The sequence below is a fragment of the Sus scrofa genome, chromosome 9, assembly GCF_000003025.6.
Source record: "Sus scrofa isolate TJ Tabasco breed Duroc chromosome 9, Sscrofa11.1, whole genome shotgun sequence".
NCBI classification, from domain to species: Eukaryota; Metazoa; Chordata; class Mammalia; order Artiodactyla; family Suidae; genus Sus; species Sus scrofa.
Window position 1 is genome coordinate 22,964,524 of NC_010451.4, and position 21,548 is coordinate 22,986,071.

At 44.1% G+C, this 21,548-nt stretch overlaps 2 protein-coding genes across 3 annotated transcripts; one reads left to right on the forward strand and one right to left on the reverse strand.

Moving 5' to 3' along the window:
* LOC100623167 (tripartite motif-containing protein 43-like) lies at positions 683 to 7,171 on the reverse strand. The gene is made up of 6 exons (XM_021063937.1): positions 6,466 to 7,171; positions 5,546 to 5,688; positions 4,094 to 4,346; positions 3,374 to 3,396; positions 2,765 to 2,862; positions 683 to 1,631 (listed from the first exon to the last, which is right to left on the reverse strand). Exons 1-6 carry the CDS (start codon positions 6,874 to 6,876, stop codon positions 1,132 to 1,134), a joined length of 1,428 nt encoding a protein of 475 aa, XP_020919596.1. The 5' UTR covers positions 6,877 to 7,171; the 3' UTR covers positions 683 to 1,131.
* LOC100623257 (upstream-binding factor 1-like protein 1) lies at positions 8,407 to 17,259 on the forward strand. 2 transcript variants are annotated; one of them, XM_021062625.1, is made up of 3 exons: positions 8,407 to 9,750; positions 12,935 to 13,070; positions 15,314 to 17,252. In XM_021062625.1, exon 3 carries the CDS (start codon positions 15,432 to 15,434, stop codon positions 16,638 to 16,640), a length of 1,209 nt encoding a protein of 402 aa, XP_020918284.1. In that variant the 5' UTR covers positions 8,407 to 9,750; positions 12,935 to 13,070; positions 15,314 to 15,431; the 3' UTR covers positions 16,641 to 17,252. The 2 variants fall into 2 exon arrangements, with proteins under 2 accessions (XP_020918284.1, XP_020918283.1); XM_021062624.1 differs by lacking the exon at positions 8,407 to 9,750 and having other exon boundaries at positions 12,138 to 13,070; positions 15,314 to 17,259.

A 21,548-nucleotide genomic window follows, 5' to 3' on the forward strand; every position in this document is an offset into this window, starting at 1 on the left:
TTTTCTGAAGAAAATTAAAACTTGATTGGGCTCAAACTCAATGCGCATAATCTAATCAGGTTTTGACCTCCACCTTCAAATTCTGAAAATTTAAACTTTGGGGTTTTTTTTTAATGGTGTGTGAATCTGCCTTGATTGTTTCTTCTAACCAAGTTTACCCTCCTTTTATTTTTTTAAAGTTTATTTTTTGCTTTTTAGGGCCACACCTGTGGCATATGGAAGTTCCCAGGCTAGGGGTCAAATCAGAGCCTTAGTCACTGGCCTATCCCACAGCCACAGCAATGCCGGTCAGAGCTGCATCTTTGAACTACACCACAGCTCATGGCAACACTGGATCCTTAACCCACTGAGTGAGGCCAGGGATCGAACCCACATCCTCATAGATAATAGTTGGGTTCATTACCGCTGAGCCATAACTCCTTGAAAATTTATAAACTTTGTGTTCTAGTCCCTGACTCTTACTGGAAAGCTTCTTCCCAATAAGAAAACTGTCCCACCCATTAACTTTTTCCTATAAGGATTTGATCACTGTCCTTCCTGTCCCAGTCAATGTGTAACATGCTCAGAACACAGCAGTGGATACAAGAGGCACTTCATCTCTTGTCCCTCATAATACTGTAAAAGGAGAGGACCTGAAAAGTTGGGGTTCTCTAAAAGAAATGTTTACCCCATTCTCTGGAGATTTCTCTGTCACATCATTTTTTGCCCTAAGGGTGCGCGTGGGTAAGGTGGACTAGACCCAAGAGGCAGGAGAGGTTTCAGGCTGACCTGTGTCTGGGAGGTGACCAGGTGTGCCCATGTGGTGCAAGCCCTGGCTTCCTGGATTAGGTGCCAAGAAATGGGAAGCAAACCCTCATATTTCGGTGAGTCCAGCAAGTTCACAAAACAGGTGACCAACCATATCATATAGTCCAGACAAATGGCTCCAAGACAAGATTTTATTGACAAGAAAATGGAGGGAAACCAACAAAAGTATGCATTTAACACTCACTTCATTACAAAGAGCAATAAAAGGAAGTTACAATAGAGTAGAAAGAGCCTAAAGACCATGAGGTGTCCTTATTTGCTGCAGGAGAAGGGCTCCTCAGAGAAGGAGGCCTGAGCCTCCAGTCTGGGTCCTGACAGCTCTCCTTACAGGTGGCCTGTGCAAGTGAAAGGCTTGACAGGGAAAGTGAACACCCCATCCTCGTACCTCCAAATGAGGGAGCGCCTGGCCACATCCACAAAACTCAAACTCCCAGTGTGAAAGTCAAGGAACATGCCAACCCTGCCCACAGGCTTCTGTATGTACAGAGGCGTGGTCGGGGCGGTGGCCCAGAGACGGTAGTGGTTGTCTTCCTTCACACACACAAGGAGAAAGCTGTCCCTGTTGGAGTCACTCAGTAGGCCGTCAAACTTCCTTAGCCAGGAGTCCCTGCAGACGCCCACAGCCCAGTCCCAGGAGCTGTCCACATCCACCTCCCAGTACTGTTTGCCAGAGGTGAAGGCCCGGGTTCCCCATGCCGCAAAATATTTCGACGGGCTGGCGTCCAAAGACACGTAGAGGCCGTCATCCCTGTACTTCAAACTTCTCACATCATCAAACACCCTGATGTGCTGATTGCTCACTTCGTTACTGAAGGAAATTTTCACTGTGGAGAGATGAGAGAACATTCCAGTCAAAATTGACGTTAAAAATAAAATTCTCTACCAGAGAAGAGAGTCTACCTAGAGTATTTCTGAGGGAAACAAAAATTACAATTAGAAGGGCAGCTCTGACTGGAAAATATTGGATTCAAGGCTTGTCAGCATATCCACTGAAGAAAGAGAGAACTACTTTCTATGGAAAAACTTCCTAAAGGTTCGGAGCTTGTAAAGGAGACGGAGGTCACGGCTGCCTCTGGCTTGGTACTTTTCACGACCTCTGAAAGATGACACCTGGGCACCCATCACCTCCATGACCGTGGAAATACAACCCACCTCCACCTCCACCACCCTTGCTCAGGGAAAACAATACATCTTAGACTGAAGACTTGATGGCCACTCTACCAGGATGATTGTGATTCTCCAGGTAGGTCAACAAACAGACAATGAAGAAATCAACCTAAGGCTGGTTCTTAAGACTGTGTCCTTGTAAGAATTTTCTGCCTTTGATAAGGTGGTTCCAGCCCCAGGCCTAGACTTCCACTTCCTGCTCCAGTTGCCCTCCAGGGTTAGTTTTATCACGGAGCTCCCTATGGCTCATCAACCACCAATTTGCTTTCCTGTGGTTGTTCACAAATTCCTACTATCTGCACTTAATTTTTATGACTTATGTATTTTTTCTGATTATGACAATGGAAAAACACATCATACATGCAATTGCTAAAAAAAACCTTTCAAGCAAAAATGTATTTAAACTCTAAACAACTGCATTTCAACTTTTGAAAATTGGAATATCTTTGATTAGTAGTAATCTGTTTCCTAGGATTCAGTGAACAACTGACATTGTCTGGGATGCTATTTCTCGCTCAAGGAGCCATTTCTAGAGCATGTCCTTTTTTTCATTATACAAATTAGTTGTCAGATTTCTTGCTAATTGACAAGGTCTGAATCACATCTACCTTTGCACCAGTCTGCATGAATTTTGTCCGCATTACAGTGACCCTATGACTCAATATGTCTCTATCTGCCTACTTGTAGGTTGTTCCTCTGTACAATGTGAAAATGAAGAGGGAAAGATTGTCTACACAAACGGTTATTGAAGAAGCTAGCAAGGTGGCCCCAACAATGGGCTGACACTTACCTTTGAAGTGGTTGAGCCAATCCATCAGCCCAGACATGGGTCGTGCATGGAGTTCTGGCAGCAGAGGCCGAGGGATGTGCAGCTGTGCTGCCTCGCTCCTGCAGCGAGAAAGATAGCCATTAACACTTCTTCTGCCCAAGACTCTTAAACGCAGCCTTTAAGAAAAGCCAGGCTTCAGCTCAATATTCTTCATCAAAATCCATTAGGATCTTGCCATTTGGGAAACTTTTTTCTCACTATTCTTCTTGGCCTGATTCCACCCCCATTTCTCAGAGGTACTTGCCTCTCTCACCTAATGCCTGGGGGAAACTAGTCCTTGCACTTCAGTGTCTTTATGATTTTGAAATCTAAAATCAAAAATAACTCGTGTTTTAGAAACTTTGGCACTGAGCTTGACAACATGTACCTCTGTCAGCCACAGGAGCAAAAACAATGCTAACTTCTGATTCAGAGGGAACAGGAAATCTTATTCAACAAAACAGGCCCAGACACATGCACACAAGCAAGGTAGTGTTATCTAGTGAGTTATGTGTTCCCTTTGTTAAATGCAGCTTGGTTTCTTCCACAGCCCTCACAGTTCCCCAATCAGCATCAGAAGACCAGACTTACCGCATCAGTTTGTCTCCCAATTCCTGTCAAAAAAAAAAAAAAAAAAAGATTAGACTTCTTCATAAATAACCAACCCGTATGTGGGTTGGGAAAACTGCACAAAAATTTTAATCGCCACTATCAGAGGACAGCCTGGGAAATTTTCCTTTCCCTTCCTAAAGAAAACCCTGGCCCAACATATTGACATTATCAAATCTTGATGCGTTAACAAACCTGAGTGTCAGAGAGAGAGGAAGAGGGTAGGGATTATGCATTGCTGTACCTCTCAGCTCTCTGTAAATTAGTCTTCCCTAGGGCTTGTCCCCAAAGGGTAACATGCTCCAAACTAAACAAAGCAACTCAAACCTAGGCTATCCCAACAGAAGGTGGAAATGTATATATGAACATTTCCCAGATTTATTTTATTGTCCAACTGGAGACCAAAAAATTGAATGACAGTAAGTAACTTGTTCCTTTCTGGTTTTTATAGAAACAAGCCACGAGAGGAAATCGTGAGAAGGATATATTCCCCAGGGGGGCTCCATAGTCACAGTTTTGTAACACTTGCTCAGTTACAATCTGGATGAGTTACACTTTATCTATAATATTTCCAACTAGGAGCGATCTCCTCCCTCCCCATTAGATCCAGGAGATGAAGAAATACATTCCTGGTAACATCTAATGGAAGTCGAAGGTGTGACTTTCAGCTATTGTATTTTTAAACAAGTCCTCAGTACTTACCTGGAGCAACTCCACATCTGGCTTGTTGCACATGTTCATGAGCTCTTTGTAGATTTTTCTGAGGACTGTTTTCTTTCCAATCATTTCCTCTTGCCTTTTTTGGATCAGCTTATAAAACTTTTGGCCTTCTTTTATAATACCGTCAAAGTAGTAAATCTCTTCCTCCTGGAACAATGGTGGTACCATCTGATAAACTTTCCTCATCATGTCTCCACGTTGATATGCGTAAAACTGTTGGGAGATGGATGTCAACAATATTTAGTGTGCTCGATTCAGGTTCTCTCCCGAGAGAGAACATCCATCCCAATTTGTAGCCCCTCTTCTTAGACAGCAAATTCATTCCCCTCTCCTTCACTTACTTTCCATTTTTCAAAAATGAGATGAAGAACCAAACCCACCCTTTCTTCAATCCACTTCCATACATTTCATGAGTTCCTGAAACATCTCTAGAAAAGCTTTTTAGGGACCATTTCTTTCATATGCATCATGTCAAGTCTGAAACACCTCATGCACTCATGCATGCAATTGAAATTTATGGGTGACACATATATCCAATATTCTGCATCAATGTTAGTAATGAAATTTGTGTCTCATCTCACAATCCAAAGCCTGACATTCTCTCTTAGCTGCCATGTTCCATATTACTCTCAGGGTTAATGTCCTCAGGAGAAATCAAAATTCTCACTACCTGACCTCAAACAGAAGTCCATTCTCATAGCCCCTGCTTTATGTCCCCCGCCCCTTTTCTCTATGAACAGATTTCTGGCCTCTTTCCAAGGCCTCAGGCTCCTTCGCATTTTATAGGGATGGTCAGTCGTCCTTACTGAAGGGCCTATTCCCTCTCGGTATATATGGATCACTCTCACTCTCCATCTCAGTCTTTCTCTTTGCTCTCTTTTCTCCTGAATTTTTTCTTTAACGTGTTACATTTTGTCCTTGAACCAATGTCATGCTCTAGCTAGTGTCCTAGAATGTTTCCCCATGATGAGTACACTCTTTAAATTGCAGTTCACATTTCCTTTGCATCACCTGGGCTCCGGTACTAATCAGACAGACACTTATGGTTCTCAATGACATGCCATTTACTTTCTGGAACATTATGACATCCAAAATTCTCTACCTGAAATAACTCATGGATTTTTAAACACCTCCTTAAGCTTCAGAACTGGGATTGACCTTAAACCTGAGGAATTTTCCCTGAGATCCTGAATGATTGGTACGGAATCTCTCATATCACTCTTTGTGCATTTGCCTTAGGACTTATTGCACATTCTTCTAATGGACCTTTTGTTGTAGCTACCAATCCACTAGGTGCTAAAAAGCCCAAGAGACAGGGAATGTTTAGGTTGAAATAATGGGTGGAATATATTTTTAATGGTGTCCAACCCATTCCCCAGAATTCCGTGACACAGAAGGATTTGAGCTCAAATTATTAAGGGCTAAGTTCCTCGCATGTCTGCCTCAACCTGTTTCAAAGAGAAATATATCCTTGTACTTACCATCAAAGAATCAGTTCCTTGGCTGTTTTTCTGGAGACTTCTATCAATTTCTTGGATCTTTTCCCATAAAGATCTCATTTGGTTTGCCAGCCTCTCCTGTAAAATAACAATGAATTTTAGGCCCAGAAAAAGCAAATAGGCTGAGGTTTCAGAGCCCAAAGGATGGAGTGTACCAAGAGATTTAAGACTTGGGTCATTGAGGGAAAACAGAAGGACCAGAAGAGATCATCATGTGTCCCTGTGCTTTCTCACTAACCATAAATTTTAGGAAATTTCACACTGCAGAACAACAGCATCCGGGAATCATATGCCCAGGGAAAAGGACTTAATTGAGTTTTTTTTGCCACGCCCCAAGCATGTGGAAATTCATGGGCAGTGGATTGAACTCATCCCATAGCAGCGACCCAAGCTGCTGCGGGTGACGATGCCAGATCCTCAAGGGAACCCAGCACTTCATTGAGTGTGGCTAATTGTCAGATAGTGTGGCATCTTGCATCGGAATTTGGATTCGGTGATGCTTGTCCCCTGCTCATTCCAATGTACTCTGTCTTCCTTCTCTGTCCAGGTTTAGGAAACCTGTACCCAATGGGAAAAAAAAACCTTGCATTGCACTTTTTAGAGCCAAAGACTCCCTCAAAATGAAGGGTTTTCAGTGCCTTCAGCATAATACTGAGCCATCCAAATAATAATGATCATTGCTTTCACCACCCAGCCATTGGATGCAAGTTCCATAAAGCAGGTATCGGCTGTGTTTTCTTCACAGCTTTATCACTACCTCTGTACCTGGCACTTAATCACCATCACGATGATCATATCTTTTAACCCCTTGGCTGTACTGTCCAGCTTTCCGAGTGCCCTCGAGGCATCACTTACCCAGTACTCCTCAGCAGCCTCTTCAGTGGGGAGGTGTCTGTGATCCCCGTGCTCGTCAGTCTGAGAGCAGAGCAAACAGAGCAAGCTCTTGTCGGCGTCACAGAAAATCTCCTTTATCTCCTTGTGGGTTCCACACCATTGTTCCTCTGACTTCAGGAACTGAAACAGATTGGCGTTTCTGGCAATGGACACCAAATTCTTCAGAAGCAAATTGGTCTTGAGGTTGGTCTGTTCTGATTGCTGCCTGCACACAGGGCACCTGGCAGGCTCTTCAGCTTGGTCCCAGAAAACACAGAGACAGCACCAGCAGAAGCTGTGCCCGCAGCCTAGGGTGACTGGGTCTAGAAGGTAATTCAGGCACACGAGGCAGGTGAGCTCTTTCTGGAAGGCTGCTGGGATGTCTGAGGCCATTTTTCTGAGGGAAGAAAATCAGGAGTTTATTGCTCTGCCCCAAAGACAGAAAAAGGTGAAGTTGGGCTCAGGCTGTGACTCAATAATACACTGCCTCTGGAACAGAAGAAGCTGGGTTTTGCTTAAGACACAAAGAGAGTTCTCAAGAGCTACAGAAAATGTTCTCAGCCGCTTAACCAACCCTATCTATTTCCTGTCCCCTTCCCCTTATCTAAGGGGGAACCTCAGTTTTGTGGAGGTCTTCTCTTCCTCCAGATACCTTAAAGTTAAGGAGTTTGACCTACTTTAAATTCCAGGTGGTGTGTCCCAATTGCTCTAAAAAAATCAATCATGATGCTCAAGGCCAGTCATTCTGATTTAGCACAGGATGCTCACGAAGCTTGTATTTTTATTAATTCCTGTAATTGCCAGGCATTTTTCCTTGGACTTTTAAAAAATATCTCAATCTGAATACCATCCCCAAACACTTTAACTTCCCAAACGCTTTCTGAATATGTTCAGAATTAAGGACGTGGAAAACAAACATCATCAAATTGGGCCCTATTCTAACCAGAATCTATTTATGTAAATGCACTAATCGGTTTAATTTGCCTTCCTTCTTATCTTTACCTCATTCATCAATCAAACCAAAACAAACAAAAAAAATGAAAGAGAATGGCTTTACCTTCCAGGTCTTTAAAACTATTACCAAGCACCTCTTCACATTGTGATAAGATGAAATTTGTGTGGAATTATAGTAATCAGCACCAAAACAAATCACGCTTTTTAATTTGCTAAAAAAAAATTGGGTCCTAGTTTAACTGTACCAGTCAAATAAAGAATTTCCTCAACTTTCTCATATTTCTCTACTAGTTTCCCCTTTCTGCCTGACCAGTCATTTCCTAGTTTCTTTAAAATTTCAAAGACCTCACATTCTGAGGAGACAATGTATACATCACTTTAAAACAATATTTTCTCCAAATTATGGTGTGCATTACCTAGTTCTAGAACGTAGAATATTATTTCTGCTGTGTACATCATCCTACTGCACTTTTTTTTCCTTTTTCTTTTTCTTTTTTCTTTTTTTTTTTTTTTTTTTTGTTTTTTGTTTTTTGCCTTTTCTAGAGCTGCTCCCAAGGCGTATGGAGATTCCCAGGCTAGGGCTTGAATCGGAGCTGTAGCCACCGGCCTACAGCCAGAGCCACAGCAACACAGGATCCGAGCCGCATCTGCAACCTACACCACAGCTCACGGCAACGTGGGATCCTTAGCCCATTGAGTAAGGCCAGAGATCAAACCTGCAACCTCATCGTTCCTAGTTGGATTCGTTAACCGCTGTGCCATGACGGGAACTCCATCTTTTTTTCTTTCTTTCATTTTTTTTAAGGGCCGCACCCGAGGCATATGGAAGTTCCCAGGCTAGGGGTCCAGTCAGAGCTGTAGCTGCCGGCCAATACCACAGCCACTGCAATGCCAGATCCAGCCTTCTACCTACACCACAGCTCACAGCAATGTCGGATCCTTAATTCCCTGAGCGAGGCCAGGATGAATGCATCCTCATACTAGTCGGGTTCGTTAATGCTGAGCCACGGTGGAAACTCCAGCCTACTGCACTTTAAGGTTGATGGTAGTAGGCAACATATATGGAATTAAAGAGTTTTAAAAATTATTTTTATGCTCTGCATTAAACACAAAATTACAAGATATCAAGTAACCGTTTTCTGAGTCCTTGAAATGCATGGGAATAACTAAGAGATGGATAAAATCAGAGAGCTAAAATTAATCGCATGTTAATTCTAACAGGCACGCCATGAAAAGATGACAAAACAGGAATGGAATCACTTCACCAAGGTGGTAAACAAGGCTATTTCATTGGAAAAGACCTCAATTTGCTGATACATGAAAGTTGGAAATTTGCTTTTTTTCTCCTCAGGGGAGTCTCCGGAGCTGCTCTGTGGTGGATTTTGTACTCACCCAAGGAGCTGTAGAAACGATCTAAGCTGGAGAAGTAGGAAGGCAAAATCGGCTCAGGGATCAAGGCTTCCAAGTGTGGCAGTGGGAGCTTTCGAAGTCTGCAGAGCCAGGCGAGCTCCAGATGCCGGCTCTCAGGTCTGGAGAAGAATGCGGTTTGGCTCCTCAAGGCTCCTTATATTGGGTTTCTGAAGACCACGCCCATTTGCTCAAGTGATTGCATTCACCTGTCCTCCAATGGGCATTCACTCGGATGATTAGATTGCTTAAACCTAGGACAAGATTAACTTAACACCTTGGATAATCTTGATAAACACATCTCTGCAAACGTCATTTCATCAAGAGTCTTTGATTGTATCACAAACTCACCCTCAAATGCGCCTTGATATCTGAGCTTCTGGATACCAAGGACTTTTTTTTTCAGCTTACCCAAGAAGTTAGGAAGACGATTTCATTGCTTCGAGAGTTTAGCAAATCTCTTGGAAAACTTGGAAATGTGTTCCCTGAGGCTTATTTAAACAGGTTCTGTCATAGAAGAAGCGCTTTATTTTGTTGATTGACCGAGAGGACCCCAGGTCTCCGGCCAGTTCCCCAGGACCAGGGCTGCACTGTCTGTGAGGCATCTGCCTTTTTTAAAGCTCTGAGAGTTGACAACAATGTCCTATTAAATACAGGCTCTGGAGGGTTAGTTATGAGGACCAGAAGTGCAGCAGGCAGGACTCTGCACCCACACCCAGCCACTTGGGGAGGATGGGAAACACTGGCAGTAGACTTAGGAAAAGAATCCAAGCCCTTGGTGAGGCGCAGAGTGGAACTTCAACCAGGTCTTTCTGTCTGTAATCCCTGCTCCTGTCCATGAGCCTTCCACACAACAGCTCCACCAGCGGCTCCACCATGGACTGAGGTCCAGGTTCCTCTGCTCAGGTGAGACTATGATATAGACAACAGTAACTACGTAGAAATAATAAAAAAAAAAAAGGAGTGGGAATCTGTGTTTGTGGAAATAGCAAAGTAGGTATTTGAAGAGAGGTCACCATGCACCATAGGGATGAACACGAAGACTCCGGAAAAGTTATAATGGGACAGTATGGCAATTGTGATATCCAATACCTTTAACTGTATCTCCTTAGAAGACATTTTGGTGATTATTAAATATTGAAATCAAAGAGAGGCAATTATTTTTTACCTGAATCTAGGCAGACTGAGAAGCTGCAGCTAATTTAGGTCTATGGTAGGTTCCAGGACTTGAACTGATTTTAATTCTGTCCAAGAAAATGTGAGACCCAGAGATTGAGGGGAAATATTAGGGAGGTCCCTGGACTTGAAACATGATAAGTCTGGAGCATTCTGAGCCAAATTTTTCCTTTCCTTTCCTTTCCTTTCCTTTCCTTTCCTTTCCTTTCCTTTCCTTTCTTTCTTTCTTTCTTTCCTTTCTTTCTTTCTTTCTTTCTTTCTTTCTTTCTTTCTTTCTTTTTTCTTTCTTTCTTTCTTTCTTTCTTTCTTTCTTTCTCCTTCTTTTTGTCTTTTTAGGCTGCACTCACAGCATATGGAGGTTCCTAGGCTAGAGGTCTAACTGGAGCTGTAGCCACCGGCCTGCACCACAGCCAAAGCAATTTGGGATCCGAGCCATGTCTGTGCCAACCTACACCACAGCTCATGGCAATGCTGGATCCTTAACCCTCTGATCGAGGCCAGGGATCAAATCTGCATCCTCGTGGATGCTAGTTGGGTTCGTTAACCATGGATACTAGTTGGGTTCACTGAGCCACAATGGCAATTCCAAATTTTTCTATTTCTTAAGGAGCAGAGTAAACAAACAAACAAACAAACAAAGTGGGTTCCCACTGTGGCTCACCAGGTTAAGAACCCGACTAGTATCCATGAGGATGCAGGTTTGATCTCTGGCCTCTCTCAGTGGGTTAAGGGTTAAAGATCTGGCATTGCCATGAGCTGTGGTGTAGGTCACAGACTCACCTCAGATCCCACGCTGCTGATGTGGCTCTGGTGTAGACCAGCAGCTGCAGGAGAAACAGTTGTGTGGGTGCACTGTGTCCCGTCTTGTGAAAGCTGCTGTGGTGAAACAAATGTCCAAGGAAGTAGAACCTGCAGCGTTCTCATGATAAGCAGCAGTTCTGACATCAATGTCTCTGTGCCCAGTGCACTGAGACTGATCCTTAAAGATTAAATATTAGCAATACTGGAGTTCCCGTCGTGGCATAGTGGTTAACAAATCCAACTAGGAACCATGAGGTTGCAGGTTCGATCCCTGGCCTTACTCAGTGGGTTCAGGATCCGGCATGGCTGTGAGCTGTGGTGTAGGTCACAGATGCATCTCGGATCTGGTGTTGCTGTGGCTCTGGTGTAGGCCGGTGGCTACAGCTCCGATTGGACCCCTAGCCTGGGAACCTCCATATGCCGCGGGTGCGGCCCTGAAAGGACAAAAGACAAAAAAATATATATATATTAGCAATACTAACAGTTGGTCTCTAATTTGCAAAAGACCAACATACAAAGAAGATTGACATTTTCCCCCAAGAATCAGAGGTGATGACAGAAAGAAAGAAACCAATTGCTAGGAAGGATAAGTCAGACACTCCCCAAAATTACCCCACCTCTAAATAGGATGCCCAACTGGTGATGATTTTTCTTTGTGCTGAAAATTTTCTCAGTATTAGCACCAAGGAAAGCAGAAGCATCTGGATGAGGCTGAACTAAATGTTCTTCTCTATGATATTTGATTGACATACATGAGTGTAAATATACATGACTGTGTGTGTGTGTACTGATGGACTGAGAGAAGACAAGCTTTAGGTTAGTGTTTCTCAAATTGCAGCAAGGGTTGCAATTTACTATAGGGTTGACTTCAACAGATATTCCTGGACGCTGCCAGCAGAGCTTCCAATTCAGTAACTCTGAGATGAAGCTATAGAATTAAATTTCTCAACATGTCTCAGCTGCTGCGGCTACTACTGGTCTAAAAACACACTCGAGAACATCTCTATTAAGCATACATTATGAAACAATCCAGAAGTGTTACTGAGTTCAAGTGTGAAATCACTACAATTTCATAGGGGATTTTTTGTGTTAATTAGTGGGGACTGCCTACTCAAGCCCATATGGTGAGCCCTGCCTTTGACTAGTCTTTTCTGTGTGTGTGTTTTTGATTTTTTGTTGGTTCGTTTTTTGTCTATTTAGGGCCACACCTGTGGCATATGGAGGTTCCCAGGCTAGGGGTCGAACCAAAGCTGTAGCCACTGGCCGACACCATGGCCACAGCAAACGCCAGATCCAAGACGCGTCTACGGCCTACACCACAGCTCACAGCAACAGCAGATCCTTAACCCACTGAGCAAGGCCAGGGATTGAACTTCCAACCTCGTGGTTCCTAGTTGGATTTGTTTCCACTGTGCCATGACAGGAACTCTGCCTTTGACTACTTTTAAGTGTTCTGTCAGCAAGAATCAATACCTAATGCCTTTTTAAATTGTATTGGATGCATACTTAAATAATCCGAATTTAATTACTATTTTGAAAGAAACAATTTGTGTCTAATTATAAGCATTGGCTTTCATATCACTTGCTTATTGATACCCTACAGGTTGTGTTTATCACCATATGCTCTCCTTGTGCTAATGTCTTTTATTGTGGTTTGCCCTGTTCTCTCCAATTTTTGACCTATAAATAGTGTTTCAAAATCTAACCTTTGAGTATACGAAGCGATCCAGAGTGGCAAAAATTGATCAGAACTGAAGGGATTTAAACTGGCCAGTCTAACATGATGTGTTATTCGTTCCTAGGTCTGAGTGAAAAGGGGGCAGAAATGATGGAGCCATGGAAGGATGAAGTAGGATAATCAAGTGCGGAGGGAATTGGAGAAGCACATGGGACCCTCAAAATCAGACATGAATGGGTGTTTATTATAAAAATCAATGAATAGGATAAACCAGTCCCTGGAAACTTTGGAAGTGGGTTGCTTAGGAGATTAGGAAAGGTGTTAATCCAGTCAGTGTTGATTGGGGTATGCAAGGGAACTGAGGTAACCTAATCAGGGCGGGGCTTCAGAATCCTGATATTAAGCCATTTCCAAAGCAATGTTTATTTCGTTCAGAAACCTTTGGAGTTGGCCAGACCGTGGAAAACTCTACGAGTTTCAGCTGCTGCCCCATCTGAATAACACAGAAGTCCTGACCCATTTGGATGGACTTTCCACCCGGTATTGATGAGACCGATTCTATAATCTTCTGGTTAGTAAAGAGTTCTGCATAGAGGAATACGTGTTTCTTTTCCTTGAAAATAAAAATATTTAACAGTCAGCCAACGTAAGAATTTCTTAAGCAGGTGAAATAGTCCTAGTTCATAAGAATTATGTAATTAATTTTCAGTTCACTCTGGAGCTATAGAATTTTAATATCTACAAATGTCTGAAATTTAGAAATGAGTGTAAATGTTTCTGTTAACATGACTTCTTGGCTGCAAAAGCAGAGTGGTCTTCAGGACGGGAAATCCTAGATAGGCAGTTTTACATTTGGCGTGATACCTAAAACTTGAGTGCAAAAACTTGTGAAGAATGTGAAGAGTCCTATTTCTTCAGGAAAGGTTGCAACCTTGGTCTTTAAAGGTCCCAGTGACAATCCAGGAACTGATGGATGTGAAAAGATAACGCTGGTGACACACTGCATAGCCGAATGCAGAGACAAGTAGGAACTCGCTCTGATCTAAAGGGGCGTTTGGACAACCTTCGGTCCTCTGTTTTAAAGCACAGTATATTCGATGGCACTGATTTTTATTTTAACTTGGGATGTATGTATTTGCCATGTGGAAACATTTCCAACAGGACAGTCAACCTGACATGAATGAGAATATGTTAATCTGCTAGTCTAAGCAGGGGACACCCATTATACGAAGGTCACTTCAGGCAAAGGTGTCAATGTCAAAGAGAAAAGCCACTTGTTAGAAGTCTCAGAAATGAAGATTGTCGTTACACAAAGATGAATATAATGCGAATTATTTTTCTTGGAGAAAGATGGGAGGGTTTTTTGGTTTGTTTTTGTTTTTTGTTTTTCGACTGGGTGTGTGGCATGAGGAAGTTCCCAGGCCAGGGATCAAACCAGCAGTGACAAGACCAGATCCTTAACCCACTGCTCCACCAGGGAGTTCTTTAAGAGAATAAAATGGAATATTGAACGTAGCTAACTTCGTTGAGTTTAGATATACTGTGTGTGTGTGTCTGTGTGTGTGTGTGTGTGTGTGTATGCTACCACTTTCTCTCAGGGGGTGGTAAGAAGACTATTTTGTGCCTGGGTGTAGGAGACAAAATGCAGAGGAGAGCTTTCTCTGCCAGCTCCAAAAGTACCAGCACATTTCTCCATAATGCCAGTTTTTTTTGATATTTTATTTGTTCACATCCGTGAGTCTCTGATGAGAGATATGTTTTCCTCATCTTTACATCTCTACCAAACAGAGTCGCAGTCTCACTGTGTATGATTGTTTTTAATATTAATTCATATAAATACTGTCCATTGACTGTTCCGGAAATGAAATATTTAGCCCTTTCCCGCACTGACCCTGACCGCACACGGTTACACTTCTCTTCCCTTCATCATCCTATCGGACTTCCATTGTGTGTTGATTAGATGTGTTGTATCAATTACCATCTTTTCATAAAAAAGCACAGCTCCTCCAAGAGGTGTGCTGTGCGTACATTTCCTTTTTCTTATAGCATTTCTTCATTCTGCAGGTGACAAGTTTCTTTTCTCTGGCTTCCTCTATGCCCACCACACCCTCACCCTCAAACTCTCTGAACTGAAAAGCTCTTCTCAAGATATACAAACATATTAGTCATTCCTGAATTTCATTTAAAAGTTGCTTTCCATTTCAGGTTCATCTTCCCATGGTGGCGAGACTTAGGGTGTCTCGACTGCTTGTAGGTTCCCTTTGCTGGGTGATAATTATGTTAGTATTTCCTTCATTAAAATCTCCTGAGCGCTCTGTGCTGTTTTCTGCTTTTCCCACTATTGGCATCTATTTTAATACATAGAAAACTGTCATCCTACCTTTCACTTGTGTATCTCTCATCTTCCGTTGAGTTTTAATTTTCCTTATGCTATATCTAATATAACATAACATATTAGGAGTTCCTGCTGTGGCTCAGTGGGTTAAGAACCTGACTACAGCAGCATGGTTCACTATGGAGGTATGGGTGCAGTCCCACCCAGGTGCAGTGGGTTAAAAGATCAGGTGTTGCCACAGTTGTGGCCTCAGTGGCAGCTGTGGCTCAGATCCAATCCTTGGCCAGGGATTTTTATTTTTGCAGAAAAAGCTTTTTAATGCTTTTTAATGTTCAATATTAATCTCAGCTCAGAAGTTGGGCCAGTTTTCATTTACATTTTAAAATGTTAATTAAATAACAGAAAGGACATATTCCAAATGGCATGTGCTTCTCTCAGGTATCACATAGGAGGGTAACTTTCTTTTTCTTTCTCCCCAGAAACAGAATCACACACACTGCAGGCAGTCACCTGCTGCATCTTGAGAGCTAAGAAGTGTGAGATTTTGCTGAGGTGTCTGAACTTCTGGGACCACATAAGTGCCCCAAAGACCTAGAAATGATGTTGTCTCAAGGGCAAGGTGACTGGTCCAAAGAAGACGTTGAGAAGTTACTGGAACGTATGGAGAAGAACCTTCCATCCAATGACAGCCACACATTCAAAACAGCCCAGTCACTGATGGACTGGGAAAAAGTAGCTTTTAAAGCATTTTCTGGACAAATGTGCAAACAAAAATGGTTAGAGATTTCTTATAACCTGAGAAAGCTTCGGACTCTGTCAGAATTAGTCTTGGAAGCAAAGGAAAATGTTCACAGTTCTCACAAAAGCAGAAAACTCGAGAAGCATCCTGATTTCCCCAAGAAGCCCCTGACCTCTTACATTCGCTTTTTCACGGAGATGCGACCCCAGTACCTCCAAAAACACCCTCAGCTGAGCAACCAGGAGCTGACCAAGGTCCTGTCTGAAGAATACAAAAAGCTGCCAGAGCAGATGAAGCTGAAATATACGCAAGATTTCCAGAAGGAGAAACAGGAGTTTGAGGAAAAAATGGCTCAGTTCAAGGAACAGCACCCTGATCTAGTCCGGAAGTCCAGGAAGTCTGCTGTCCCCAAAGGAAGCCAATCGAGACTCCAGGGCAATGTGCAAAAAGTGAGGTCTCCCCCCAGAAACAAGGTATCCATGACGATGAAGTTCCACGGAGAGCCCAAGAAGCCCCCGATGCATGGATATCACAAGTTCCACCAGGATTTGTGGTCCAGCTGGCAGCTGAAAGGGCTGCCCTATTGGCAGCGCATGGTGGAGATTGGTAGACTCTGGCAGCGGGTCCCCCAAAACGAGAAGGAGCATTACAAGAAGCAGGCTGAGCAACTGCAGAAACAGTACAAGGTGGACCTCGACCTCTGGCTCCAGACTCTGTCTCCTGAAGAATATGCTGCTTACAGAGAGCGAACCTACAGTAAGCGTAAGAACATGAGCATGCCAGGGGGCCCGGACCCCAAGATCAGAAAGATGGATCTGCAGTCCCCATCAGCAGGGAATCTGCAAGGAGGGCTTGGAGGGGACCAGGGCCTTCGAGAGACGGAATCATCAGACACTATTGGAGAAAATGTTTCACAGGCATCAGAGGAACAAAAGGACCTTAAGGAAAGGGAGGAAGGCAGAAACTCCTCAGACAGCAACAGGGATGAAGATGAGGATCGTGAGTCTCAGGACAGTAGCTCCAGCTCTTCTTCCTCAGAGGACTCCTCGGACTCAGATTCCAACTGAGCTTTGTTCACAATCAAAAGGGCGGCACAGAGAACTTTCCAGCCAAAGGCCATGGCATCGGCTTCAAATGGAAGGGCTCCTCTCCCTGTCCCTTTTCATTGCCTGCCTTCTTCCCTTCCGTCTTCAATGCAGAGTAGGACCTGTTGGAAAGAAGCTTCTGGTGCAGGAGTTTCTGGCTCCTCCCTCTGCCCCAGGTCTCCTCCCAGAGAAAGTTCCTGCATTGAAGCTTGGAACAAACAATGCGCTGAATGGCCTGTGGGGGGCGCCCTGGACTCGACTGTGTCGCCTGGACTGAGACGTTTTGCTCTCCTCACCTTCTGGCTGCCAGAGGTGTCAGGGACCTCCAGGGGCCTGTGACTCCTCCCTTCTCGGTGGTCCTGGCCCTCGGGACTCCTGCAGGGGAACTGGGGATTGGAAGATTTGATGGACTGCGCGTGGGACAATTGCCTTTGCTGTCAACCTCCCTGCTCTCCGAAGCGAGGCGCTGTCTCTTCCCTGTCTTGCAAGTGGGCGGGGCATGGGGGCAGCGGCTTTTCCCTTTGTATATTTATCCTCTTAGCTGTCAATGAGACTTTTTGTACTGTTATCGAAAATTATAAATTAAAATATTAAAATCTGAACTTTTCCATTTGAATTAGTTTCTTCTTCTATCAGTACCCTTTGCCTCTGGGCACAATTTTTTTTTTTTTTTTTGGTCTTTTTGTTTTTTAGGGCCGCACCTGCGGCATAAGGAGGTTCCCAGGTTAGAGGTTGAATCTGAGCCGTAGCCGCTGGCCTATGCCACAGCCACAGCAACCTGGGATCCAAGCCGCGTCTGTGACCTATGCCACAGCTCATGGCAACGCCGGATCCTTAACCCACTGAGCGAGGCCAGGGATCGAACCCTCAACCTCATGGTTACTAGTCGGGTTTGCTAACCCCTGAGCCATGATGGGAACTCCTGGGCACTAATTTTTGAGGCCATGTCTCAATTTATTCTGGTTTCTGCCCCAACCCCTTCCTAAATGGGAGTAAAACTGCAATCACATAGAATCTAATTTAAGATTAGATTTAGTGCTTAGAAAATGCCTGGCTCACAGTTGATTCCCATATACAAGAGTGTTACAAAAGTGTTATGTTGATTTCTCTTTTCCTGCCAAATCTAAAAATAGTTTGAAAAAACTCCCTGAGAAGAGTGGGAGGCACTGCTCACTGCCGGCCCAGACGGCTTCTTCCTTTCACCCTAGAAATTCAACTGAAGCCAGAAATCTAGCAACTCATCCCCAGAGGCATTTCTGCCTTGTTGGCTTCGGGACTAAGATGCTTCACTGAATTAGACCTTGCTTTCCAGAACCTTCTCAGCCTAAACTTTTGATTTTTTCACCTTAAACGGATCAGCGCTGGGCATTCACGGAAAAAAATGCAGATGCCAGGGATCCACCTTACAGGATTCTCTCTTCCTGAGCTGCTCTTTCATTGGGGCTCCGATTCTAGAACAATTTGGGATGTGAGGCGTTCCTAATCTGCCTGCTCTGTCCAGGAGTGGAGCAGCCTTGTGACCCCCGCCCCTGTCCTTGGTACTGCAGGGACTGGAGGTGAGTGGTGTAGACTCCGTGTGTTTGAAAAAAACAGGGGAGGGGAGTGGCTCTAGGACCCCCTGCCACTCCCACCCTCCCTCCCGCACATGCACCACTGGTGACCTCTGGGTGAACAGAGCCTTGCTCTCTGCTTTCCCTGCAGTCCTGCTAAGTATGGGAGCCTGCTCGGGTTCCCACAGAAAAGCTTTCTCTCTGGAGCAAACCACATGGAGCTGTCGAAGTCTGAGCACCTGCAGAGGCAGAGAGGCAGGGAGGGACAGGGAGCCCAGGATCACCACCGCAGAGGTTCCCAGGACCCTGCTGGCCCAGAAGCGGTGTCCCTGTGGGAAGCCTGCCTTCCTGCAGCTGAGCCTCCAGGGGCCCAGCCCTCCCTGTGGGCAGATTGCCTTTGTGAGGCCACCCAGATCACCTTCCTCTTGTGCCCAGTCCCTTAAGAAGCCACCAGGATCCCTTGGTACTGCCAGGAGCTGCTGCATGCACCCAGGACATTTTGTGAGCTCCCGAAAACTGCTCCTTTTAGGCCCTAAATTTCCTGCTGGTCCTGGGGCCTTGGCTACTCCTGGGGATTTTTCAGGGCTAATGGAGCAGAAGCCTTCTCCTTAGACCGTCTTGAGATGCAGTCCTTAGGAGATGGGAGCGCTCTCCTACCACCAGGTACTCTAAGTAAGCAGGTGTCTGAGGCCCTGCAGCTCAAAGGGCAGGGTGCCCAGGCCCCTGGCTCCTCCTACTAATAACTTTGCGATGCCCAGGCGGCTTCAGTGAGATGCGGATCTCAGTGTTTTGCTCCAGGAGGCCGGAAATTCCTCATTACCATGGAGCCTAGAGCTGGACTTATTGGAGCCAGGCTCCCTCAGGTAGCTGGATGCTGGAACCAGGGGCAGTACCTAAGCCTCCTGGTGAACTTGGCCTTCATCTGCCCTGGACCCGCATGACCCTAAGCCCTGAGCCAGATTATGGAGGGGCATGTGCTCCCCTCCTTTTTCTTTTGGCTGCAGCTGAAGCATGTGGATATTCTCAGGCTAGGGATCAAACCCATGCCACAGCAGTGACCCAAACCACTGCAGTGACAATGCCAGATCATGAACCCACTGTGCCACAGGAGAAATCCAAGGTGCATGTTCCCTTGTATGGCCCCTGTACAATCTGGGGACAAAGTCTAACTTTATAAACACAATATTTTTCCAGGGGTTGATTTTATGTGTAGTTAAATATTTTTTTCCAAACTGGAGTTTCCTTGTAGTGCAGTGGGTTAAGTGGCTCAGGTCACTGCTGTGGTGCAGCTTCAATCCCTGGCTTGGAAACTTTCATATGCCACATCAACACTACAAAAATTTTTTTTTCCAAAGAAAATATATAAAGCTAAAGGCAATTTATTTGATTTATGTTTTTAAAATGTAACAAACTAATATAAAAGTTTAATTATGTGTGTCTAAATAAAAATATAATAAAAAGTGACAATAAAATATAAATACATTGAATAACATTTTGACAATGAATACCAGACTACAAATTTTTGCAAAAGATTGGAAGTGTTTTGATGTGGGCCACATAATCATTTATTTATTCTGCTATTTCTTCTTTAAACCACACCCACCATGTAGGATGCAGAAATAAGCTCTTGTTAAACAACAAAACATCAATTTTCCTGTAGATCAGTTCTAACCCATTTTGTGGGCTGACGTCAAGTTTTTATGCAAAAGAAAAGCAATCTGAAGTACTAGTATTCTCATGAGGTATGAAGAAAATTAGTTAGCTTTATTCTACAAGACCTAAATAAGAATAATAGAATAACACAGATTAATATCCTTTTCAACTGAAAGATAATTCACATGCCATCTGCAAATGCTGCAGATGGCCATCTCAACTTCTCCAGCCACGGATAGTACCAGCCCCCTAAGAACTTTTCAGGAACCTCCAGGAGCTCTGTCTGTCCCCAGGTTAGGGCCGTGGGACCCTAAGTTAGCAGACTAGTAGGTGATGACAATGCTGAAATGTCCAGGCCACAAATTCAGTCGCAAGAATTAATTGTGGTTGCCTTGGCCTCTGAAGCCAAGTCCCTGCAGGTTCACCTATCACATGGCTCCATGCCTCTTCTGCAACCAGGAGAGGAATCTGGAATCACACCCGTGAAAGCTGGGTGTGTGTGTGTGTGTGTGTGTGTGTGTTTGGAGGCTCGGGCACACTGGGGAAGACTGATTGGAATCACTGCCCTCCTCTCCATGCCCACCCCACCCAGGGCTCTAGTTCCTTTGCTAAACCTGCTCCCAGGCTTCCCCACTGCACTCTGATTCCTATACAGCCTGCTTTCTGGCTATGTCTTGCTGTGTCTGCCTGCTGAACCCCTGGTCCTAGAATTCCATTCTCCATGCCTATCGCCTGCACTCCTCATTCAGGGCATGAGTCACTCCTCATTCAGGGCATGAGTGAGGGAGCAGGATCAACCCATCCCACAGCATTGATCCAGGCCACAGCAGGGACAATGCCAGATCGTTAACCCACTGTACCATCAGGGAACCTCAAGATATGTTTTCAGCTGCACCCATGGCATGTGGAACCTGACTATTATCCATGAGAATGGCTAGGAAAGTAAAACAGAGATGAAAAAACTCAGAAGAAACAAGAAGAAAACATACAATAAATGGTAGACTTGAGTCATAAGATGTCAATAATTACATTATGTAAATATAAATCAATGGAACAGAATAGTCAACCCCAGAATATACCCACAAAATCTACCCACAATCAGCATGATCTGCTGATTTTTGACAGAGGTATAAAAGCAATTCAATATAGAAAAGACAATCTTTTCAACAAGTGGTGCGGGAACAATCGGACAACCACATATTATGGATATAAGGCTCTTGTGGAATAAATGTATTAAAATAACCTCTCCCACTACATCATTACATGGCTTGCCTTTTTACTATTCTAATAGTTTCCTTCCTTCCTTCCTTCCTTCCTTTTTCCTTCTTTCTTTCTTTCTTTCTTTCTTTCTTTCTTTCTTTCTTTTTGTTCTCTCATTCTCTCTTTCTTTCTCTTTTTCTCTTTCCTTCTCTCTCCCTCTCTTCCTTCCTTCTGGCTTTTATTTTTTGGCTGCACTTGCCGCATGTGGAAGTTCCTGGGCCAGGGATCGAACCTGCACCATAGCAGTGACAACTCCAGATCTTTAACTTCTCAGCCACCAGGGAACTTCTATAATGGTTTCCTTTGACTAAAAGAACTTCTTAATTTTTGCTGTAATATACTTGAAGCCTTCATTTTCTCATCTGTATCTAGTATCTCACTCACACTGTTGTTAAGAGGAGTAAATAAAAGAAGGCATGTCCTCAGG